We start from the raw sequence: 25,976 nt of genomic DNA on the forward strand, positions 1-25,976 counted from the left end.
CATTGTACATAACAAGTATGGAGCCTTTCATTCACTCTAGAGCTTTAGGGCATTAAGAAAAGGTTGGTTTTAATGTAGTTGAATTCACCTGTTGTTGTTTGGACCATGTGTGGGAGAGATAGATAGTTAACAGAGTATTCCTCCTCCTAGCTTGGGACATCCTCTCTCTGCAGCCCAGCTTGGTGTCCCCTTGCAGTCTTCCACTCATGTCTGCCTTCCAGCCTCTGGTCCTATAGTGCCTTCTTGGGGGAAGAAGAAAATTTTTTCTTTCACAGTGATCTTTAGCTGGGGTACTTAGGTTTTTAGAACCTTGGTTGCCTGTTCCTCCTCCCACCGCTCTGTACTGACCTTACCTTCATGTTCTTCAATACATGTATTTGTTATTGGACTTTTTTTTCTGTTCCATGGCCTGATTTGTCTATTTCCCCCTCCTTCCTGTGTATTTATGTGGTTTATGTGTACGTAGTCTTTGGATGTGTACTGATGCTTATGCACATGTATGTAGAAACGAGAGGTCAACTTTGGGCAGCTTCTTATCTCTTCCTCACCTTAGTTTTTGAGTCAGGATTCCTTGCTGAACCTGCAGCTCACTGATAGGCTGGCTATGTAGCAAATCCCAGGGATCCTGGTACTGAGTGTGCACCGCTGCACCCAGTTTTTTCCTGGGTCCTCATGCATCTGCAGTCAGTACTTAACTAAGCCTGCTCCCCAGCACCTAACATTTTTTAAATTATAGTTTATATCCTTTAATGCCTTTGAATACATTTTTATTAATTTGCTTCATAAAGGGTTTCCTGTCTTTGATTAGATTTATTCATAGGCTTCCCCCACCCCAATGGCCTGCCTTTTATTGTGGCCCTAAATACATTCACATTGTTGTCATGACCATTATCCTTCTCCAGAATTTTCCCATCATCCCAAACTGGAGCTCTACCCAGTAGACATATGTTATAAGAGAGGGCCTGCTTCTTTGTCCCGGCTGCCCGGCTAGCTTAGCCCCGAAATAACCACACAGAAACTGTATTAATTAAAACACTGCTTGTCCATTAGCTCTAACTTTTTATTGGCTAACTCTTACATATTAGTTTAACCCATCTCCATTAATCTGTGTATTGCCACATGGCTGTGGCTTACTGGAGATTCTAACCAGCGTCCATCTCAGGCAGAGGATCCATGGCTTCTCTCTGACTCTGCTTTCTTCCTCCCAGAATTCAATTGTTTTCTCCGCTTACCTAAGTCCCGCATTATCAACTACGCTAAGGCAGTTTCTTTATTCATTAACCAATGAAAGCAACACACAAACAGAAGGAACTACACCAGACTACGTTCCTGGTCTCCCTTTTCTTTAGCCCTTGATAACCAATATTCTATTTTTTCTGTGAACTTAACTAATCTAGATAGAATCATAAATTGCTTTAAAAGAATAGTATGCCTTTCTATTTTGGAGTGAAGAAATATCGATATATATTGTTAAACTGCCTTTTCTTTTTTTTTGGGGGGGAGGGGGGTTGAGACTGGGTTTGTCTGTGTAGCCCTGGCTGTCCTGGAACTCACTTTATAGACCAGGCTGGCCTCAAACTTGGAGATCCACCTGCCTCTGCCTCGAGTGCTGGGATGAAGGGCGTGCACCACCACTGCCTTGTGCCTTATCTAACTCACTGGCCTAATACTTCATTTTGAGTTTAGCTATATATGAGCTTTCTACACAAACAAGTTTATCATGTGTTAAATAAAAGGTGTTTTCTTCTATTAAGCCTGCCTGTTGACTTTTCAGTTTAAATTTTTAAGAAGTTTAAACTCTAATCATTTGATTCATTCATAGATCTACTGTCTGCCTCTTGAAGTGCCCCAGCTCCCCTGCCCTCCTTTCTCTCTTTAGGCAAGGTCTCAATCTGTAGCCCTGGCTGGTCTGGAACTCACTATGTAGACCAGGCTGGCCTCACACTCACAGAGGTCTGCCTGCCTCTGTTCCCCATGTGCCACCTTTACCCTCCCTTTGAGCATATGAAGAATTGTAGTGGCAGCTGGGTGGAGGTGGCACATGCCTTAATCCCAGTACCTGGGAGACTGAGGATCGTGAATTCAGTGAGCTTAGACTACATAGTGAAAACCAAAAACTGAAGAATTAATATCTAAGTGTTTGATAATCTGTTTCTGATACAAACTTATAGTCTAGTTATGGTATTTCTTTGTGTGTATTATTGTTTAAAATGTACTTAGTCCTTGGGATTTTATACCTGCCAGGTGTTTGGCATTTCTGAGCCATTTGGCAAAAACTGGGCTGTGATCCTGTAAGAGTGTTTTGTACTTACACCTTTTCTGGGGCCATACGGTACTTTTATTTAAGAGGAGCTTTTACATTTATTGAACTATTTGAAGTTTCCTTCCAGACAGTATCTCTCCATGTAGCCCTGCCTGACCTAAACTCCCTCTTGACAAAGCCATCTTTAAGTGTCCTGCCCTCCTCCTGTCCTTGCTGCCTGAGTGCTGCCACCACAGACACTGGCGGTCATCTTCCTAGGATTGTAAGCTGATCTGAATGAGGCCATTTCCGCGCCACTGGTTCTGCTGTTTCACTGTATTCTAGCTGCTAACTGGAGGTGCTGCTTCTTGTTTTATAGGTGTCAGCTGTGATGCATGTTTAAAAGGAAACTTTCGAGGTCGCAGATACAAGTGTTTAATTTGCTACGATTACGATCTTTGTGCATCTTGTTATGAAAGCGGGGCAACAACAACAAGGCATACAACTGACCACCCGATGCAGTGCATATTAACAAGGGTAGATTTTGGTAAGTTCATAATGAAAATTTTCATTATCATCTAAGGGTTTTATATGGATATGAAAAAGCAAAACAGCCTGAAACTATCCCCATTAGCAAATCCAAGGGTTCAGGTCCATTCAGAATAAAAAAATGTCTTTCTGTCTCTTAGTTCCAATTTGCTTAAGAAACCCTTTGAAAAATTGCCCAACTGGTGAGGAATGAGATAGAGTGCCTCTAGAAACAAGCAGTGACATCAGGCTGACTGCTGTTGCTGATGGCATGCAAGTGCCTTTGAGAGTGCGCTATCAGTAGTCAGGAGGAAAAGCTCTCCGCTTCACACTGTAATTCCTGAGTGAGCCAGCATGCTTGTAGTTGTCTTTTTGATAGAGCTTCCTGATGGGCATGAAGTGCTGTCTCAAGTGGTTTTCATCTGTAGGCCTCAAAAGCTAATGATCTAAGCATTTTTCCTAATATTTATTAGACATGTGTATATTATATATGTTAGATGCATGTTATGTGTATGTATGTATGTATTGGATGCATGTTCTTTATCAGATGGATGATTTGGGAAAGCTTAATCCCTTTCTTTTGTTTTCTTGCTTTCTAGATGCTATATTTTAAAGTCAGAAGTTTTTTTTTTTTTTTTACAGTGCCTAGTTCTTTTTACTTGCTCTGTTCTTCGGTATCATACAAAGGTCACTGGGATATATGTCTTCTGAGGCTTCCAATTGTATCGGCATTTAGCTCTTTTGTGCACTTAAAATTGGTACTTTTTCCTTTTTTGAAACGGGGTCTCACTTGTAGTCAGATTGGCCTCAGCTCACAGAGATCCTCCTGCCTCTGTCTCCCAAGTGCTGGAATTAGAATTAGGTTTTGAACTTGGAGTTGAGAGTCCCTTCATTTTCTATGGGGTATCGGGGTTTTCTGGGTTCATAGAACTATCCATTATTTATGAATCAGCTTTTTTCTGTTCAGAATAAGTTGACCATAACAAGGGTTTATGTTTGACTCACTTGTATGTTTGTATTTATTTTTTTATTTATTGGTTTTTCAAGACAGGGTTTCTCTGTAGCCCTGACTATTCAGGAACTCACTCTGTAGACCAGACTGGGCTCAAACTCAGAGATTTGCCTGCCTCTGCATCTTAAGTGCTGGCATTAAAGGAGTGTGCTATGTATCTCTGCTCATCATAGTTCTGTGATGTTTGCATTTCCAAAGCTTTGTTGAAAGTTTTGAAATTTCTGAGACTTTCACTTTTATTTCTATTCAGACTTGTTCTGAACATTCTTGGTCCCTTGAGTTTTTCTGAGTTTTAGGAACACTATTCAACTTTTTTAAAAGAAACCAACTGGATTTTGATAGTGGTTATGTTGAGCTTATATATTTGTCCAAGGAATATTGTTATTTTGTTACTAAATATAATCTGTGAGCATGAAATATCTTTAGGGTTTTCATATCTTTCTATAGTTATCAGAATATTTCTTTCATACCTCTGAGTATTCTTTGACTCTTAAAATTGATTTTATCTTTGAATTATTCATTGTAAATGCTATAGAAAAACCGTTTTTATATATAAGTTGTGTAGCTTGCTATGTTGCTAAATTAACTTATTATATTAATTTAAGATTAGTTCTAGGGACTGGAGAGATGTCTCAGGGTTAATAGCCCTGCTGCTCTTCCAGAGGTCCTGAGTTTAATTCTCAGCAACCACAAGGTGGCTCACAACCATCTGTAGTGGGAACTGATGCCCTCTTCTGTCATAAAGATGTACCTGCAGATAGAGCACTCATACAGACAAAATAAATAAATCTTTAAAAAAAAAAAAAAAAAAAGATTGGTTCTAGCCCAGTGGATTATTAGGATCCTGTTTTGTTTTTCTTCCTTTCCATTGTATGCCTTTCATTTACTGAAATTAGATCCTTAAGAGAAATACTGAATAGAAGTAGCAAGATTGGAGATGTTGTCCTCTTCGTCAGCTCAGGAAAAGGCATTTAGTGTTTGTTTGCTTGGAGTCTTGTTTTGCTACTGGATGTTTGTTTTGGTCCAGGATCTCACTATTCAACTTTAAGCTGTCTGGATTTGCTTTGTGGCCTGGACTGGCCTTGAATTCAGCTTCCCCTGCCTCTGTCTCTCAGGGGCTGAGATTTTAGGCACACATTACCCTCCTTGGATTTTTTCTTTGTAATTCTCCACGACCACAAATCTACCTTGTAAGTCTTATGCAGACACAAACACACATACACATGTGCACACATGTATATTCATGCATACATGCATGTATGAGTGCTATTTTTAGGATAGTTTAAATTTCTCTTAATTAATATTCTTCCCCGCCCCTCTTCGTTTGGGCAGGATCTTCCTGTTTAGCCCAGAGTGGCTTTGAGCTTTAACTTCTTTCCTTCATTCTCTGCAGTTCTAGGTTAGAATCAGTCGTGAGCCACCATGCCCAGCCCTTCATTCTTTCTTCTCACAGAAGTGAACTTACACTCTTTAAATGGGCTTTCCCCCCCCATGTTAAATCTTTGTAGTAAAGTAGTATAACCTACTAAAGATAACTGATTTTTCTTTTGTTACCTGTGGAGAACAGACTTACTGCTTTGATAGATACAGAGATACTTATAGATTTTTTTCCCACAGACTCTCTGGTTCATTCTTCAGAGAACTGTTTGGACAGTGAATTGTGCATATTCAAGGTGGCATCTACTAAGAACTGGATGTCTAGGGATGCTTTCTGCTCTGAGAACACCATATTCTGTAGACCAATAGTTGCAGCTAACAGTTTGTCTATTTATTGGTCATGGTCATCTTTTTTTTCCAAGTGCTTGCATCCTTGTACATGGTTTACCTTTCTGATTCTTCTGATATTAGTGTTACCACGGGGTATAAAGAAATGAGGAAACCAGGTCATAGTGGCGCACACCTTTAATTCCAGGAGGCAGAGGTAGATGGATCTCTGTGAGTTCAAAGCCAGCCTGGTCTACAAAGTGAGTGCCAGGACAGCTAGGACTTTTAGACAGAGAAACCCTGTCTCAAAAAACCAAATATATTTGAACGCTGCAGCTTCAGATGTAAATGTATAGAGGGCAAAATGTTGTCAGCTTTCCATCACTGTAGTAGATTACCTGAGATGTCACCAGTTTGAAAGACTTATTTCCTTTTCTGACTGTTGAGGTTTTAGCCTGGTTGTTAGACTGTATGGCTTTGGGAGATGGTAAATTAATCCGTTTTAGCTGGAATAGATGGCAGAGATCTCATGAGAAGTGAAAAAAAAAAAAAAAAAACAGAAAGGGGACTAGGTCCCAGTATTCTCTTTAAGAGCACATTCCCAGTGATTTAACTTTTTTTTTTTTAAATTAGTTTCTTTAAGGCTCTGCCACTTCCCCAGGCGTACCACAGGCTAGGGACAAAACCCTAGCTTTGAGGGAACACTTGAAACTGTTGGTGAGAGGGAAATTGTTTGCTCCATTTCCTCTTACTTGATTTGAGACAAGATTTTGGAAGAGTGTGCTGAGTCCCACATGGAAATAAAGGTTTTATAAATGTTAACAGTTATTTGAAACCAGGCTTCCCACTGTAATCTTATACTCCTAAAAAAATTTTAAGCTCCTCATCTACACTCTTTTAATCCCAGAAGAAGCAGACAGATTGGTCAGTTCCAGGCCAACCAAGGTTACACCATGAGATCCTGCCTCAATTAATTTTAGCTGAGCAGGGGTGGTGCATGCATTTAATCTCAGGAGGCAGAGGCAGGCAGATCTCTGTGAGTTCAAGGCCAGCCTGGTCTACAGAGTGAATTCTAGGACAGGCTCCAAAGCTACAGAGAAACTCTGCCTTGAAAAACCAAAACTTAATTTTAAAGAGCAAACAAAACCTCCCCTAACAAGAGCGTGGGGGCTATTGGTATTCAGGCCACGCCTTTCCTTCACACTGTCGTAGTTCTGTATTTGAGAAGAAGCGTGGGTATTTCTCAATTCAATTCCATTTTGTTTTTCAGATTTGTACTATGGTGGGGAAGCTTTCTCTGTAGAGCAGCCACAGTCTTTTACTTGTCCCTATTGTGGAAAAATGGGCTACACGGAAACATCTCTTCAAGAACATGTTACTTCTGAACATGCAGAAACATCAACAGAAGTGGTAGGTGGCACAGTTGCATGTTATTCCTGCACTGCTCACTAGGTCCTGTCGCCCACCTCTTAGGATGATGAACTTCTAGTACAGTAATAGCAGTTGCCTTCAGGAGCCCTAGGATGCTGCACTTCTCAAGGTAATGTAGGTGCCTCGTCACAGGTAGCAGGGGAAGGCTGAAAGGACCCAGCCGGCTCTCACACGTCTGTAAAGTGTTCTTGTTCGTGCTGTATGCTTAATTGTTCTTGCATAAGGAATTTTTCTCGGGGAAACTGTAAATCTTTGGTTGTGTCCTAATCAGTCCTCCCCTGCAGTCCTGGGCTTGGCACCACTGGCCTTCCTTAGTTCTCATCAGCTGGCATCTCTTGAGTCTGGCTTAAAACTCAGTGGTTCCTAGTTCTTCCTTCCTGATTTTCCCCTAAATCAGTGACTAAAAGCAAAAAGACTTAGGATAAAATATGAAGTCTTTTTTTTAAAATTTTATTATTTCTTAAGGTTATTTATTTATTATGTATTCAGTGTTCTGCCTACATGTATGCCTGCAGGCCATTACAGATGGTTATGAGCCACCATGTGATTGCTGGGAATTGAACTCAGGACCTTTGGAAGAGCAGGCAAAGCTCTTAACTACTGAGCCATCTCTCCAGCCTCAAAATATGAAGTCTTAACTTGAAATTTTTCTAGACTTTTTTTTTTTTACCTCACATCTAACTTTAAGCAATGGTAAGTAAATATACCCAAGAATCTCTACAGGAACAAGTTTCATTCAAGACGCCGCTTTACAGAGAAGACAGATGAAGGGAGATTAGAGAATGATGCAAAAGGAAGGGAAGGGATGTGATACCATAGGTGGAAGTGAGCTAAGAGCAGACCAAGGGCAAGTCTGTGTGCAGCCAAGCTCCTGATTTTGGAGAATTTGCATACACATCAAATACTAATTCTCTGGACATCCTCACAACAGATAAAGTTCAAAGAAACGAAGTAGTACACTCAAGGGCATGCAAGTATTTAAACTTGGCCAGAGGCCTCTGCTGCAGGCTGTCCTTCCCATGGATACTGCCAGTTTGTGCTTCAAATTTCCATGAGATTTAGAGTCTGAGAGTACACCAAGGGGAACCCAGAGCGCTGTACCACATTGTTTGTTCTGGTTGGTTCTTTTTTTGTCAGATAACTTTGCTTCCTCTTGTGTCATCTTAGGCACAGCAGAGAGAGTCCTGACTCAGTCTGTCCCCATCCTAACTGCTGTGGAAAATTAGTGGTTGTTTTCTGTTTTACTATTGAGTTTGGGTCTTTTTATTTAACTAGATGCACTGAATTCCTTATGGAAAACTAGATATCCCAAAAGGTGTTTTCAAGCCAGCAGGCTCTAGTGTTCTTTCACTTCTTCAATGGACAATTTAACTACACAGTTTTCCACATCCAGAATCAGATAATCCAGGGGAGAAGCAAGTCCTTCCCTTGACTTACTCATCTTCATAAATGAAAACTCAAGTGTAAGCAGGCTCGTCTATCAGTTCTTTGAAAAGCAGCTCTTCAGAGTTGTTTACCCTCATCCTTTCTGATTCATGGTGTGAATGCCCTCCACAGGTTTCATCAGTCCTTGACCTACGCTAGACTCCCAAGTGTTCAGTGCATAGCCCCAGGCAGGCCTCACCATTCTAGTTTACACACTTGTTTTATGGACTGTATTTGAAGGCTCTCTCCTTCCTTAGCCCTTAGTTTTTGCATGAATATCAACTTTCACTGTCATAGTCAGGCCCCAGACACTTCAAATGAAACATGGCAAGCAGACAAGGACTTCTGCTGTGAAGATGGGGGCAGTGACTGTCTGGGTCACTATGTGGACTAGTGCCATTCACTGCAGGCCTCTCTCCACAGGCATGGCTTGTACTCCTCTATTGTATCAGCTGTAAATGAGTGCGCACATCACCTCTTACCACAGTGTTTTGTTGTGAACCAAACCTTTTGTTTTAATGTTTATTGATAGATTTTAGGGGAAGGGTAGGAGCTGGTTCCCTCCATTATTGTATGTGCTCTGAGTATTAAATTGAGTGAAGGTCTTCAGGCTTGACAGAGAGTGCCTTGACCCGCTGAGCCCCAAACCAGATTATTTTTAAAGTGAATCGTGAATTTCAAGAGAAAATCCTTTCATTTTGATAGATAGTGTTAGTGTTTTCTTTTTCTAACTGTCCAATTCATTATTTTACTTTTACTACAGAATTAACTTGGTGTGTCCTCTAGGCCAATTCCTACTTTACTATAGGACTTACCTGCTTTCGAATACTCAGCATCTCTGTGGAGTATTGTGGTGCAAGAGGCTCTGTCATTGTAAGCAGTTTCTTTGGTAAACGCTCACAGAGTTGAAGTGGCTGGGAAGAGTCTGCTGAAGCCAGAATTGGAAGTAGCTTTGGAGTCCTTTATTTTTTTATTCTGACTTTTTCCCTCCAGTCTGGGACTCTGTGTTAAAAAACTAGCCCTTTGCCTTCTTAAGATTCATTTTAAGGTTAAGAAAGTTTAATTTTGAGTGTACCGAGAACCCTTTAAAACCAAGTCTCTTGGAGTTAAGTATAATGACTCTTCATGATCATGATAACAGATTTAAAACCTAGCTTCAGTGCACATAGATGTCATGGTGTGTGGAGCTCTGCATGATGAACTTTCCAGTCAGCATGGACTGTGAGGGTACCTACACGTACATACACACAAATAATAACTTTTTTAAAAAGTCAGTAGGGTGGAGAGAGAGATGATGGCTCAGCGCTTAAGAGCACTGGCTACTCTTCCAGAGGACCCAGGTTCAATTCCCAGAATACACACAGCAACTCAGAGCTATCTGTAACTCCAGTTCCAGGGAATCTGACACCTTCTCACCAAGGCACATAAAATAAATTGAAATAAATTATTTTTTTAAAAATGCAATAAAGAACACATATTACTTTAGCCCTGTTGTCTCAAGAAACTGCCTATTTTGAATTTGCTCTCCCCAGACATAGACTTGGCTTAGTTGACCTGTTGAGAGGGCAGTAAAAGAAGTAGTCAAGGGGAGCTTTTGACTTAGGGGAGGCTTTGAAAATATGATGTGGTTTTGAAAAGAATTTGAAGGAGACAGAATAATTCAGACAACACCAAGATGCATTGTTGAGAAGAAAATAGCAAATAGTGATACATCTCACTGGGAAATAGAATTGGATCCTACAGTGCGACCAGGTAGCAGTGAACCTTCACAGCCAGGAAGCTGTCCCCCTGGTTCTATGGGGACATTTCAGTTCCTCTGTAGAAAAATGACATCTTCTCATTTTCATGCCACTGTGCTTGTGCTGAGAAACAAAGGGCACTGTCTGTGTGACCGTGTTTCCAGTGTGATGGTTGCCAGAGGAAGGGTGTACCAGGAAGTAACGGAAGAGAGTAAGTGATGTGGAGAAATGGTGCTCTTCTGAACAGACCTTTTCAGAAGGAGAAAGTTTTCCATGGCCGAGTTTAATCAAATATGGAGTTCAGTTCAGGTATTTTCTCAAGAAATGCCCATTGCTAGAGCAGTATTGGCACATGTTGTCTGCGACTGGGTGTGACTAAGTGGCTCCCATGTACCAAGTCACCACAACCAGAAAGGAAGCAGTAGTGTTTCCAAGAATTCCAGTCTAGGGGCCATTTTCAAGTAGTTTGTCTGAGAATGGTAAGAGGGTGCCTTCTTGCCCAGCTCCCAGCGTGTGCTCCATCTCCCCATCCTGCTGCAGCCTGCTTCAGAGGAAGCCACATTTATGCTGGGTCACATAGGCAGTTTAAAAATGTTTAGTATTTCTTTGTGTGTGCATGGTGTGTTGTATGGAGGGAGGTCGGAGGGCAGCTTTGGAGTTGTTCTCTCATTTCACATTTGTTCTGGGGATCCAGCTCAGGTTGCCAGTCTTGTGCAACAAAAACTTTACCCACTGAGCTATCTCACCAGCCCCAGATAGGCAATTTTTTTAAAAATAGATAGCACTCAGGAGGCAGAGGCAGGCGGATCTCTGTGAGTTCGAGGCCAGCCCTGGTCTACAAGAGCTAGTTCTAGGACAGGAACCAAAAAGCTACGGAGAAACCCTGTCTCGAAAAATCAAAAAAAAATAGATTTTCTATTTAAAAATGAATAAGAAATTTATTTCCTTCCTTTTGTTTGGTTTGGTTTTGGTTTTTCAAGACAGGGTTTCTCCATATAACAGCCCTGGCTGTCCTGGAATTCACCCTATAGACCAGGCTGGCCTACAGAGGTCTTCCTTTCTATAAACTCTCCACCCTCCCCCCCGTGCTGGGGCTAAATGTGTGTACTACTTACTATGCATTTGAAGAAATTCCTTATGAAGGCTGAGAGGAAACACATATTTTTTTGAGAATAGGTTTTTGCTACCTCAAAACTCATAGGTAAGTCACCAGTGAGCCCAGATATTCAGCTTTCTCCACCTCCCAGCACTAGAATTACAAGCATGTGCCCAGCATGGGCTCTTGGGATTAAACTCAGATCCTGTGATTGGAAAGCAGGCACTTTACTGACTTGCTGTCTTCTCAGGCCCCTACACTACCTACTTTAGGTGTTTCCAAAGGGCAGAGAGCCTGTGTTGGGGGAGGGCGACTCCTACATTCAGTAGCAGCATACTATCTGCATGTGGAACAATGACTTTGAAAGTTCATTGAACAGCATGTGTTGAGATGTGCACCAATTGGTTACTTGTTGGTGATCATGCCAGAGACCACATAGAAACAGCAGTCTTTGTGAGGCCTTACTTCCTTTGGTAAAGGCTCTCAAGAGGGCACAGATAAAAAGCAGAATGGACAAGAGGGTGACAAGCTAAACCAGAAGAAAATAACCCTAACAATAGCAGAGACAGAAAGAATAGCAAGGATATTTGTGATGAGAGTGGTTTGGATTTTATCAAGAACGTTTGGATTTTTCCAAGGAGATAGAAGTTTTAAATACCACAGTTTGTTTGAGCTGTTATTTGCCAAACTTACCCAACCATAAGACCTGGGATTCTTGTTCAGAAACACAGGTCTACATCTTCCCAATCTTTCTCAAATGCCTAGGGAAAAAGCATTTTCAACAAGTACTCCAGGTGTAGTAGGAGCAGCCGGCCGCTTCCCACCTCCCAGCTCCCGGCCACCAGCTAGCTTTACCCAAAATAATTAAATGGAAACTGTATTCTTTTAAACACTGCCTGGCCCATTCGTTTCAGCCTCTTTTGGCTAATTCTCACATCTTGCTTTAACCCATATTTAGTAATCTGTGTAGCACCCACAAGGTGGTAGCTTACCGGGAAATATCTTAACCTGCGTCCATCTTGGAGAAGAGAGCTATAGCGTCTGCCTCACTTCCTCCCAGCATCCTGTTCTGTTTACTCTGCCTACCTAATTTTCTGTCCTATCAAAGGGCCAAGGCAGTTTCTTTATTAACCAATGAAAGTAACACATAGACAGATGACCCTCCTCCATCAATCCAGGTGATTTATATTCTTAGCCAAATTTAGGAAACACCAATTTAAGCCAATTCAGTAAGTTTTATTGTTAACAAGTTGTTACAATTTTAAACTAATGTGTTATGGAATTTTCATGTATGAATAATAGAAAGTACTATGCTATGTGGCAATGGGAGTATGATAAATATTCATGTTGACAAGCTGTCACATGTTAGAATGAATGGCTTAGCCTTTGTGTAGAATTTCCCCATATTGTGAATGAATTAAGTTCCATAATGGAGAAGACCCATTCAAAACGAGCAGTGTTTATGCTCCTGACAGCCACCTCTGGCTCCCTCCTCCAACTCCTACCCACTCCATTCCACCCCCTTTCTCTTTCTCTCACCCTGTTTTGCTTGTATTTTCCTTTCTTCCTCTTATTTCTTCCTTTACGCCTCAGAAAGTGCAGTTCTACATGACCCTAAGGCCTCAGGCATGCTTAGAGTTTGCTGAGTGTAAAGTGCATAGCAGAACAGATGCCAGGCCTCTGTTCCATTAGCTCCAAAGCTTGATTTTCTTTTCCAGTTCTCACTTGTGTTAACTTACAGTGGCCCTAACTAGACAATATTTCCTACTTGGTTCTAAATCTGATCTCTTGATTTTCTGTGCCAGCTTCCAAGCCAAATGACCCTTCCTAGTAAAGGCCTCATCCTCAGTAACTCTTTATCCCAGTCTGTGAGTCAGATGTTTTCAGTTACTTCTCCATGAGTACCTTTAGCCCAGGGGCTCAGTATCATAGCTGCAATAAACCCAAAGATTTTGAGCATAAAACTAAATACACAGTTGTGGGATCATGGTTTTCTTGTTTTGCATCCCTATCCCAATGGTGCTTTCTAGTTTGTAGATTGTCTAATTGGTACACTCTTAGTATATTCAATATTTACTGCCCATTCTTTTTCCCCTTGTGGGAATGTACATTTTCAGAGGAGACTTCTATCTAACAATAGATACTTAAATATGCTTAAAAGTCCTGAAGCTTCTCCAGCTGTCTTAGTGTAGTTCGTGTCATGGGTTTTATCCAAGGCTAATTCAGCTGCTGAATGAAGTTCCAAACCTCTGCTTGTTGTTTAATTTTTAAATAACTGGAATGTGTTGGGGCTGGAAAAATGGCTCAACAGTTGAGTTCTTGCTGCTCTTCCAGAGACTCCAGGTTCAGGATCTGATGTCCTCTTCTGGCCTCTGCAAGAACCCACACAAGCAGGGCAGGCACACATACACACATGCGCAAGCACAATAGAAAATAAATGTTAAAAAAAAAAACGTAGGCTAGGATTCTTGCTTTAAAAAACATAAACCATTATAAACTTTGAAAAAGTTTTATGATATCAGAGTGAAGCAATTCAGAAAGCAAAGACGAGAGAGTTACTGCAAGTTCAAGGCCAGCCAGGGTACCTAGAAGGTCTAAGACTATCTAGGTGAGACAGAAGCACTTAGCTAAGGGAGCAGATCCCTGCTAGGACTACCAGAATACAGAATGGCACCAAGTGACCAAATTTCTGCTGAACACTTCACAGTTCATAGACGCAAGAGCAGATGCCACAGCTTTTCTCTTCAAGAGAAAAGTCCTTTGTAAAAAGGACTCATAGTCTACTGGCTTCTCTCACTTGCCCTTGGGCACATTCTGTCATGGCCTTTCTAATCTCTTTGCAGGTCTCTTCCTTCTGCCTCCTTGTTTTCTCTTGTGAGCATCTTTAGATTTTCTTAGTTACTTTCAGACTCAAATAGTAACCAGGACAGCCAGCTGGGCATTAGAGACTGGCTATCAAAGTCGGGCAGACTGGGCTTTTGTTCTAGTCACAGAAGGTGAGAGTTGTATTTGCTTGGCTCTAGATGGCCCTTTGGTCCCAGCATAGACTTCTCACACACTGTAAGCAGGCTTCACAGTCACCGAGGGCACATGTGCTGGTGAGGTGATTGGTGCACCACTAGAGAAGCACACACCTCACTTCCCTCTCTGTCAGGCCTTTCTTGCCTCTTGTTAAGACTTGGAAACTTCTCCTACTTCAGGGATCAGAACAGCTTGAATTAGACCATCATCTGGAAGATAGCAGCCTTTCCTTAATAGTTTCTTCCTCTTTCTATCTTTTATTCATCCTACTCCTTATTCACTAATTGGGATAAAGCTATTTCAAAGGAGTTGTCCCAGGAATTGGTTACAGATTCTCTTATATTTTGGTTGTGAGCCTAGCCTTTAACAGCTGAGCCATCTCTCCAGCCCAAGTTACAGATTCTCAACTGCTGATTCTGCCCCTCTCGAAGTTGTAGCCCCAAAACAAAACCACTCCTTTCTGTCCTCTCGCCCCCATTTCTAGCTCTTCTCTGGACACTGACCAAAATTCTAAATACCTTCCCCTGGCACTCATCCCTCTTCTGTGAGCATTCCCCACACCATGTGCAGCTGCTTACTGACCTGGTTGCTGAACACGCCTGCTTTCTTGAACCCTAGCTCTAAAGGCATGGCTCCTCCTCTTCTCCATTGCCCCTCCCCACTGCCGCCAAGATCACCTGCTTGCCTGCCCTGTGGTTTCTCTCTCAAACCAATAAGACGGTCCTCAAGCTTTAGGGGGAGGGAGACTCCTCCCAGCTGTCGCCTCTACCTGTGTGCATATTGCTTTATTCTTGCTTGTAACTCTGTCTCTTACCATCATACAGCCCATCCTTCTGGGAAATAATATTCTAGGACAAGCTTCTCTCCCTCCTTTGCCTTGAAGTTGTTTGAGAAATTGGCGGTGCATGTTTGTGCATAATCCCATTATCCACCTTATTCTATACAAAGTCTGTAGCTATTGCATGGCTCCTTTTTTTCCCTTTTTTCTTTGTTTATTTTTGGGTTTGGTTTTTGGTTTTCCGAGAGTAGGTTTGGAACCTGTCCTGGAACTCACTCTGTAGATCAGGCTGACCTCAAGCTCATAGAGATCCATCTGTCTCTGCTTCCCGAGTGCTGGGATTAAAGGCCTGCACCACCACCACCCAACTCCCTTTTCTTCCTTTTAAGACAAGATCACTCACTGGCCTGGAACTTGGTGAATAGACTAGACTCGCTGTTCAGGGAATCCCAAGGATCCTTCCATCTCTGTGTCCCCAGTTCTCAGCTACATTTAGTCCTCCTGGTTGAAGACTGACCCTTAGGACCACCTTGCTTTTGGAGACATGTGCCTTAACTTATGTCTGGGTAACCGCTCCTGCTGTCCTGGAACTCAGAGTTCCTCCTGCTTCTGCCTCTGCCTCCTGAGTGCTGGGATTAAAGGCATGCACTGCCATCACCCAGATAAAATAATTTTTTTAAAGGTAGAAAAAAATTATCAAACCCATTTTGTAAGACTTCTAGAATGTCATTGGTTACCAAGGAAGGACAAAACTTTGAAAAGTTGAAGAATGTGAAAGGTACTTTATATGTTTTTATTTTGTACCAAATTTCAAAAGACAAATACTACAGTGGCAGATACTGAAAGTACAAATTACCATTCAAGGCTGAATTTAGGTAAAAATGTTTATTTTTAAAGTTTTGAACAGAAACTGTTGGCTAAGCCATGCAAGTGTGTATCAGCCCTACTGATAGAAGATTGATCAGACCCTGAGCTGTGGCACTGCAGTTGAGTGACTACAGTGGCCCTTCCAGTTGAGTCTTGATCGCTAGCAATGTCTCCCAGCAACCGTGTAATGACCTTCTCGCCTTATTTCATTACAGATTTGTCCGATATGTGCAGCGTTACCTGGAGGCGATCCTAATCATGTCACAGATGACTTCGCAGCTCATCTGACACTTGAACACAGAGCCCCTAGAGATTTAATATCCTTCCAGAAGGTGGCATGTGAGGGCTTGTTGGTGATGTTGGTAGTTTGATTGTTTTTAAGAATCGTATTCTCAGAGAAAAAAAAAAACCTAATCTTCAAGTTATTTTTATTTACTTACTTGACCTTTTCATAAAAGCGACCCTTTTTTTTTTTTTTTTTTTTAAACCGGGCAGTGATGGCACAATCCTTTAATCCCAGCACTTCGGAGGCAGAGGCAGGCAGATCTCTGAGTTTGAGGCCAGCCTGGTCTACAGAGCTAGTTCCAGGATAGGCTCCAAAGCTACAGAGAAACCTTGTCTCAACCCCCCCGCCCCCCCCAAAAAAAGAAAAAGTGACTTTTGTAGTCTCATTCTTCGGCTTTCATGTTATAATTTGTCTTCTAAATCTGTCATCCACTAGACTTCTATTCGCATTCAAAGTGCCTCACCTTTCTGTCTGCCAGACTTTCCTTCCCATTCCATAGTCCAGGCTTGGGCTTACTGGGGAGCAAACTGGTGGTAGTTGTTTCCATCTGTAGCTCTGATTCTTGCTCACAGTTGCCAGTTTCCTAATTGGAGATGCAACTTCTTAGGGGAAGGTGGACATTAACAGAAAGATGAAGAAGATGGAACAAACCTGAGAAATTAGAAGCCTGAGCCAGATTAGAGATTAGCAATAAATGGACAGTAGAAGCATTGGGACCTCCCCACTGTGTGCAGAACACACCAAAATCAGAGGTCTTTGTAGAACTGGTTGACCTCTGACTCACAGATCCACCTGCCTCTGCTTCCTGAAGCTCTGAGATTTAAAGCATGTGCCTTCACACCCACCAGATTTTTTTTTAAGTAAGAGTGAAAAAATTGGAGCTAGAAATGTGGCTCAGTAGTTAAGAGCACTAGCTAGCTACTCTTAGTGGACTCGGGTTCAATTTCCAGCATCCACATGGGAGCCTACAACCATCTGTTACTGTCGACCTCCATACCATAGGCAAGAGGCATGCACATGTACACAGACATCCATGCAGGCAAAACACCCATACATACATGAATTCCCTCCCCAGCCCCTACCCCTGAGACACGGTTTCTCTGTGTAACTGCCCTTGCTGTCCTGGACTTTGTAGACCAGGCTGGCCTTGAACTCAGAGTTCCACCTGCTTCTGCCTCTACCTCCTGAGTGCTGGGATTAAAGGCATACACCACCATCACCCAGCTAAAATAAAACTTTTTTAATGGTGGGGGAAAAATATCAAACCTATTTTTTAAGCCTTCTAGAATGCCTTTGGTTACCAAGGAAAGACAAGATTTTGAAAAGTGGAAGAATGTGAAAGGTACTTCATATTTTTTTTTAATTTTTTTACCAAATTTCAAAAGACAAATACTGCAGTGGCAGGTACTGAAAACACAAGGAGTTTTCAGATGCCTCCAGCATTGTGATGTTCTGGTTTTTACCACCAGTGTCTAGAGTGACTGGACAGCAGTCATTTCCTCACCGTCAATGGACTTCTTCCTAAAATTACCATTCCCACCTAACAACCTCTTAGGAGTGGCACTATCGATAGATGAACTTCTGTAGACCCCAGGCTCATCCCAAGGGCCAGGAGACCCTGTGCATTGAACTGCCTTAGGCAGGGCTGCTCACCAGGTCCTTAAATGACTCCAGAACTAACAGCCAAGAAGCCAGCAAGGAAATTGCCATTATAAAGTTGTTGCTTGCCTCTGGAAATACAAGATTGTTGATTGGTTTTTCGAGACAGAGTTTTTCTCAAACTCAATCTGTACACCAGGCTGGCCTTGAACTCACAAAGATCCTCTATGGTGCTGGGATTAAAGGCTGGAGCCACTACTGTCTAGGTTTGGTTTGGTTTGTCTTTTTTTTTTTTTTGACAGCTTTTTGCTACATATGACCTTATGTTTAACTCTCATTCAACTCTTGAGAAGCCTGAGGCTTCTAGAGTCTGCTTGAAGAGTGTCGTGTTAATCTGTATGTTTAATGGTACACCAGTATTTTCTGTTGAGCAGCAGCACTGGGAATAAGTTGACAGAGATTAACGCTGACATAGAAACTAGCTTTCATCTACAGAATTTAGATTATTCAACTTGTTTTTTATTGTAGAAGATGTGTTTCACGAGCTGTTTACTGATAGATAAAAGGAGAGATGGCTCAGAGGTTAAGAGCACTGGCTGCTCTTCCAGAGGTCCTGAGTTCAATTCCCAGCAACCACATGGTGGCTCACAGCCATCTATAATGAGATCTGGTGCCCTCTTCTGGCATGCAAGCATGTATGGAAGGAATTTGTATACATAATAAATAAATAAATCTTTAAAAAAAAAAAAAAAAAGATCGAGTTAGGAATTTGACCAAAAGTGTTTCTTTTGACCTTGTTCTGGCAGTGTTCAGGTCTAGAACCTGGGAGAAAGTTAATGGCTTTCAGCACACACGAAATTCATACGTTGCTTTTTTCTATTTGATTGTATTTGTCTTTTTTTTTTTTTTTTTTTTTACTCCCTTGTCTTCCTGCTTTAGCCTCCTAAGAGTTAGGGTTATAGGCATGTACTACCATGCCACATTTATACCTGTTGCTTTATATTTGAGTATCTTTTTTTAGGGTTAACAGGCCTCATAGAGTTGAAACTTTTATATTCTAAGATAAAGGTGCTATTTTAAACTGCTTACAGTTTAGGAATTCCCAGCTAGCAAGAGCTCAAATGTTTGTTGTCTCTTCTTTTTGTAAAATATTCTTTCCTTAACTGTTGAGTTACGATGAATCGAGTGGTGTTCGGCATGTACGTAGAATGTTTCACCCCGGCCGGGGGCTGGGAGGCCCCCGTGCGCGTAGATCAAACATGCACTTTACTAGCAGCTCCACTGGCGGGCTCTCCTCCTCACAGAGCTCCTACTCTCCCAGCAGTAGAGAAGCCATGGATCCTATAGCTGGTAAGTTGTTTCCACTTCTTAGTGGCAAGGGCAGGGCGTGGGGAGCTCCTTTAGAGATGTTTTGTGTGGTGTGTGTTCTACTTTAGCACTTGGTCCTGCGATTGCATCCCTCCAAATATTTAAAAGTCTGACCTTTGTAAGTGGGTGGTGTAAGAGAGTCCATGTGTTACTGCCTTTCTCTAAGAGGTTAGGGGAGAAAATGACACAGAAGAAGGTCTCTAGGAAAGATTTCAAGAGTGAAGAAGACCTCCAGAATTCCATCTTAAGGACCAAGGAACTCAGTTGCCTCTTCTTGAAGGAAAGTAGGAATGAGTATCCTAGTTTAAGACCTTTATTGTTGTAGAACGTACTAAAAGATGATGCTGCAACAATATGAGCAGCTCCACCAAAACAAGAGTCTGAGTTGAATAGACCAGAGTCAAGCTCTGCGGGTGGGGAGGATTGGCCTTGCAGAACAATGACAAGTGTTCTGGAACAGCAGCATCCAAGGATACTAGCAAGGCAGAAGCCAGAATGTAAGGCCACGCTTAGAAATGCTCTGGGATTTCACCCTTGTAATTCCTCTGTTAAATGATCAGAGATGAGTGGATGCTGATGACGGATACTGGACCCTGTTCTGAGAGCTGGAACTAGAGTAAACAGAGGCTTGACCCTGAGTTCATGCTGCTTCAGTTAAGAGGTCTCGGTTTGATCGCACTTGTAGGTGGATCTTCAGTCTAAATAAGTAGTGTAGGTGTACTTTATGTAATAATGTTCTCCTAAGTTCTGCTTAAAGCAGGCATAATTGTATGTTGGAATTGGGTCCCTGGGTCATGAGTATGTTCTACTGTTCACAGCACTTGATTTTCTTCACTGAAAGAGTGACACGTAGCTCTTGGTTTTCCTGAGTCAAGTTGATCAGTTGTCTATATTTCCATTGGCAGAGCTGTTATCTCAGTTATCAGGAGTGAGACGTTCTGCAGGAGGACAGCTTAACTCTTCAGGCCCTTCCGCTTCTCAGTTGCAACAATTGCAGATGCAGCTGCAACTTGAGCGGCAGCATGCGCAGGCAGCACGGCAACAACTGGAGACAGCTCGCAACGCAAGCCGGCGCACTAACACAAGCAGCGTCACCACTACAATCACACAGTCCACGGCCACAGCCAACACAGCCAACACGGAGAACAGCCAGCAGGCTCTCCAGAACTCCCAGTTCCTATTAACAAGGTATTTCTTTACTGTCATAGATGGGTTGGAGAAATAAGGTTTTGTTAGCACTGTCCAGTCTAGTAAGCTGTTCCTTTTTATGTATATAAATACATCTGCTTAAAAACTCTACCTTTGGGGGCTGGAGAGATGGCTCAGTGGTCAAGAGCATTTCCTGCTCTTCCAAAGGTCCTGAGTTCAATTCCCGGCAACAACATGGTGGCTCACAACCATCTGTAATGGGGTCTGGTGTTCTTTTCTGGCCTATAGGCACACATGTAGACAGAATATTATATACAAAATAATTGATGAATGAATGAATAAATGAATACTCTACCTTTGGGCCGTGCAGTGGTGGCTCACACCTTTAATCCCAGTACTCGGAAGGCAGAGGCAGGCAGATCTCTGTGAATTGGGGGCCAGCCTGATCTAAAAGTGAGTTCCAGGACACACAGACAGACCCTGTCTCAAAAAACAAAACAAAAAAAAGCTCTGCGTTTGATCAGACCATTACAACTCACAGTCCTTCAGTAAAAATCCCGTATTTAAATATTTTCCAGGAACATGGAAAACTAATATTTCAGATAAATATGTTGATCTTTGTGTTGATAAGTTATAGATCATCATTGAAAATATTTTCCTTTCTTGTACTGTACTTAATGGTTAAAACTGTTGTTTGTATTAATATGTTCTTTATCAGCTAAATACATTTTGTAATTAATGTTGTTTGTGATTTTCCATTAGAGTCTACTTAGATGTATCAGAAAGAACAAAAGAGGGTTAAGGAGATGGCTCAGTGGGTAGAGTATTTACTGCATCAGCCTGAGAAACTAAGTTCAGATCCCAGCACCCATAAACAGTAGTATGTTTCTGTTATCCCAGCCCCAGGAGATCGAAGGATCCTGGGGTGCTCACTGACCACCAGTCTAGGCTGTTGGGGAGCTTCAGATCTAATTGAGAAACGGTGTCTTGAAGAGTAAGGTAGAGAACATTAGAGATGCCCAGTGCCAACTTCGCCTTCACAAACTGAGCAGTTGTAATGCATACACATACATACCACATATACGGATATGTACAAGAACAAAAGCATTCATAATATGGAGGTTTTCTTTTAGGACTTCCCAAAGTTAGATTTAAATTCTTAAAGTTTGTACCCCAAATTAACTTTTAAAAATGGCTTATCAGGGTATCAGTAATACTCAGTACATACAGTGAAATCTCATTACACTGACTGAAGTTTTGTGCTTCTAAAGCTGCAGTGGAGAGTTGGGCTGTGGCTCTGTTACAGAGTGCTTGCCTAGCGTGCACAGTGCTGCAGTCTGTAATCAGAGCACTGGCCTCGAATGCCAGCGCAGAGGAAGGTCAAGGATGGCCTCCCACATTGTGAGTTGATGGCAAGTCTGGGACACTACCAAAGGGACTAGACAGGTGACTTTGAGCACTTGGGTATAAATCTTTTTACTGCATGAAAACCAGTACGTGAAAAACTTAATTTGGGATTATCTTGGTAAAGTGGAGGCAAGAAGATCAGGAGTTCAAGGTCGTCCTCAGCTATCTAATGAGTTTGACTACATGAGAATCAAGTCTATAAACTACAATGTGTACGACAATTCTTTGGGACCTTAGAAGAAACTGTTACAATTTCTACTTATTCTTTCATCTCCCACTTAAATCACCTGCATAGGTAGGAATACTGTGTAGACATAGAATGACAAGTGTTTGGGGACACCAGAGCTCCAACTTTGGTACTTAATACATTTAGCCTTTCCCCAGGTTTTTTCGAGACAGGGTTTCTCTGTGTAGCTTTGGAGCCTATCCTGGAACTAGCTCTTGTAGACCAGGCTGGCCTCAAAGTCACAGAGATCCGCCTGCCTCTGCCTCCGAAATACTGGGATCAAAGGCATGTGCCACTACCGCCCAGCAATCCCAGCATTCTAAAGGTAAAGGCAGAAAAATAAAGAATTCAGGATAATCCTTGGTAACACAGTAGTTAGAGGCCAAATTTGAGTTTATTTGTTGTTTGGAATTTGAGATATTAGCATATGTAATCTTGAACCAGGAAAGCACTTGCAGCATCTGCAGGGGTATCTGCTCTATGGGCGGATTCTATGTGATGTGTGCATTTTATCCTAGAACTGACTATAGGGACACAGTGTTTTCCGGGGAGGTCAAAGGTAGTTGACATGTTAAGAATTGATCGAGTGTTTAAGTCAGGATTCTATCTCTTGATAATGACCAGCTAGTTTAGCTAAGCCTAGTTTGAAGATCTTAAGTTGAACAGTTCTTTTTGAGTCTTAAACAAAACTGACTTGTAGATTTTTATCTGCCCCTCAAGAATTAGGCTTTTTTTTTTTTTTTTTTTTTTTTTGCTACTTCCTCAAAGTTGAAACTGTATTGAGTTTGAATGCTTTCCAACAGCCAAGGCTTCTCTTGATGTCCCTAGTTCATTTGACACTATGTCTGCTCTCTCCCTGTATCTCTGTTACAGATTAGACTTCTAGATCCCTCCCCACACCGACCAAAGCTTTTCCAAAGCTGAGAACATAGGAAACAAGTCAGCCCCATAGCACTTTGATAGTCGGGTTGGGAATGCGTAGCCGTCACTCAGACTTGAATCTGCTAGTTCTCCCTGTGACTTTAAAGTTCTCCTTTCAGCGTGGTTTTCGTGGCGTGCAGGTGACTGCCCCACATACTTTATCCCCTTGAGCTTTGTAGTTAAGCTTTTCCCTTATCTGAGCCACAGATCTCATCATTCCCTGGTGGTGTTTAACTGAGACTTTGAGCAAGTTAGCTAATCTCTGCTTGAGTTTCCGCTTCCTGTAAAATGATAAATCACTACCGCTGGGGCCAGAGTGATGTACACAGAGCCCAGAGTTGGGCCTGCTGTCAGTCACAGCGTGTGCTTCCTCTGTGATGTGGGGTGCCCTACAGACAGCAGGAGCGGGTGCCAGTGGGCGAGCTGCCCAGGGGGCAGTGTGAGCTCGCCTGTGTTCTTAGGAAGGAGTGCCTGTCATGTGTGCGTCCTAGTACTGCAGCTGCTTGCTTTGCTTGGCACTGAAACTGGAGAAGAATAAGATCAATGCTGACGCTAAGCAAATTTTCCCATAGTTGTTTGGGGTTTTTTGTGTTTGGATTTTTTTGTTTTTTAAGACAGGGTTTCTCTGTAACTTTATGGAGCCTGTCCCGGAACTCACTTTGTAGACCAGGCTGACCTCGAGCTCATAGAGATCTGCCTGCCTCTGTCTCTCGAGTGCTGGGATTAAAGGCCTCCGCCACCACTGCCTGACCCCACAGGTAAAATAAGATTAGGATATCTTAATGGATCTTCCTAAGCATAGGGTCTGTCAGAAGCAGATCTGTTTGTTTTCGGAGAGGTTTCCATCAGGCCTTTCTCCAGAGGTAGACTAGACGGTCAGCTGGTTTTTATTCCTGTGTTTGCTTGAACCCATTGAACACAGATTTGCAAGCCAGGAGGAACATGACTTCCACAGTGGGGGATCTATCTACACAAGACTGAGACCAGAACGTTTGCTCATTCCATGCAAACTGTAGAAATTGGCCTCACCATGCGTTAGTCTTTGACTTTACCAATACAGTCTTTCTTCTTACCTGTACAGGTTGAATGATCCCAAAATGTCTGAAGCAGAGCGCCAGTCCATGGAAAGCGAGCGTGCAGACCGCAGCCTGTTTGTCCAGGAGCTCCTTCTGTCTACATTAGTGCGTGAAGAGAGCTCGTCCTCAGATGAGGACGAGCGGGGGGAGATGGCAGATTTTGGTGCTATGGGCTGTGTAGATATTATGCCTTTAGATGTTGCTTTAGAAAACCTAAATTTAAAAGAGAGTAATAAAGGAAATGAGCCTCCACCACCTCCTCTTTGATGACCTCCCCACTCGCAGACAATGTCCTCTGTGCTGTATTTGCCAATGAAAGTGGACAACAGCTATCCTGGGTTTGTTTGGTGATTGTAATTTCAGGTCTGTCACTCTTGTTACATTGTGTACATTCAAAAGGAAGAAAGAAAATATATATGATAATCATTTCCACTTAACTAATTTTTACTTCTAGCAGGTAAATGTAGGTAGCAGTGCAGGGTGATCTCTGCTTCCTGTACCTTGACATGCAAAAGGCTCTCCTAATACTCCACATTCAAACTGAAGAGAAAAATTGAAATCTCTAATGAAGCTGCTGTGTGTATTTATGAATATTAATGAATAAAACTGCTTGGATGGTTTACCTAACTACTGCATGAGGTTTTTTGCAGCGTGCATGAGTTTCAGTGACCTTGTTATTTAAGAAAAATTAAATACAAGGAGTAAAACTTAAGAAATAAAATTTAAAAAAATAAAGTACAAAGCCCAAAGCTTTTCCAACATTATTCAGTGGTTACAGGGCAGAGTAGCTTTTGAATTTCTGCCTGACTCACCCTTATACATGTGCCTCCTACGGACAAAGCCAGCTCTGCAGTGAAACCTGGGGGTCCCAGCCAGGTGTGGCACTTGGCTGTGTGACTGTCCTGTTGCCTGTTAACCATCTTGTTCCTGCGGAGCCCAGCCTGTCTAGCTCGTCAGTAGAAGACAACAGTAAAGGCGGGTGTGCTGCAGGGCATCTCTGTGCCCTTTAAACAGATATCATTTGTGTTTGTTGGAAGTTTTTACTTTTTGTGGTTGTTTAAAATATTTTGATTGTTAAACATGTTCATTTAGGTGTAGATGAATTTCATTTATTGACTATTCAGCAAAGTTAACCTGAATTATGTTGTCATGTTTTTAAGAATCTCACATTCTCAATCATACTTTGCGTTATTTATGTATTTGTAGTTTGCTGAGACAGATCAGTATCAGGGGAGCCCTGAGGACTTGCCTTCCCAGGTTTTGTCAACCAAATTCTTAATCCTAATTTTAGCACCTTTTATTTATTGGTTTTTTTTTTTCTGGCATAAAAAGTAAAGCCTTTTAATTGAATCATGCCACCTATATGCCTATTATTAATCCTGTGTATAAAAAAAAAATAGAGCCTTCTTGGGTTGTTAGGCGGTTTGGAGAATGGGTGCTTTTAATTTCAGTTTTTCACACTAGCTCCAGAAAGGGACAGCGGGTCTGAGGATGGGGGCAGTTTTTGCAATGTAAATTTAGAACTTTTAAAAAAGGTGCACAGCTTCTGATAAATTTCTAACTATACTTAAGCTAATGGTGTCTGGCTCCAGTCCTCTTCCCTGGGAGCCTTCTTTCTGTTGCTCTCCTCTCTCCGCCATCTTGTCCTTCCCTCTCTGTTTCCTCATGACAAGCGTACAGACTTGAACCCTGGGTGTTCTCAAGAACTGTGACGTCCATGTTCATCCAAATGTACCACAAACCAGAAGTCACTCTACATGTCTAAGAAACCGTTGCTTCTCCTCGGACACTTGAGACTGCCGGCTGCACATCCAGTCTCAGGATGGGATGTTCAGAAGGGAAAGCCTTGTGCCAGGCTTCTGTTATACTAGGAGTCGGGTCTAGTAGGATTTTCTCTTCTCATTGGTTGCTGAGGAGCTTGAGAAGTCCGTTTCCCCGCTGTGGTCATTTCAGGAGCACCTGCACATCACTTACATTTCAATAAAGCGTTTTCAAGACTGTTGGCCACTTGATTTCTTTGGTGTTGAATTAAGCTAACCGTTATTCAGAGGTTTGGTTTTTTTTTTTTAACATCGAATGCAGTATTTTTTATTTTATTTAT

General features: G+C 42.1%; 1 protein-coding gene across 2 annotated transcripts in view; it reads left to right on the plus strand.

Moving 5' to 3' along the window:
- Nucleotides 1-24,502, plus strand: part of Kcmf1 (potassium channel modulatory factor 1) — a 65,056-nt gene extending 40,554 nt beyond the window's left edge. For both annotated transcript variants that reach the window (XM_050130235.1, XM_050130236.1), the window contains exons 2-7: nucleotides 2,622-2,789; nucleotides 6,757-6,896; nucleotides 16,059-16,160; nucleotides 18,904-19,078; nucleotides 20,002-20,284; nucleotides 23,881-24,502. In XM_050130235.1, the coding sequence (XP_049986192.1) occupies nucleotides 2,622-2,789; nucleotides 6,757-6,896; nucleotides 16,059-16,160; nucleotides 18,904-19,078; nucleotides 20,002-20,284; nucleotides 23,881-24,142 (1,130 nt within the window). In that variant the 3' untranslated portion in view covers nucleotides 24,143-24,502. The remainder of the gene's footprint in view (nucleotides 1-2,621; nucleotides 2,790-6,756; nucleotides 6,897-16,058; nucleotides 16,161-18,903; nucleotides 19,079-20,001; nucleotides 20,285-23,880) is intronic.
- The last annotated feature ends 1,474 nt before the right edge of the window (nucleotides 24,503-25,976 follow it).

The sequence above is a fragment of the Alexandromys fortis genome, unplaced genomic scaffold (assembly GCF_014885135.2).
Source record: "Alexandromys fortis isolate MF-2015 unplaced genomic scaffold, M_Fortis_MF-2015_v1.1 scaffold_336, whole genome shotgun sequence".
NCBI classification, from domain to species: Eukaryota; Metazoa; Chordata; class Mammalia; order Rodentia; family Cricetidae; genus Alexandromys; species Alexandromys fortis.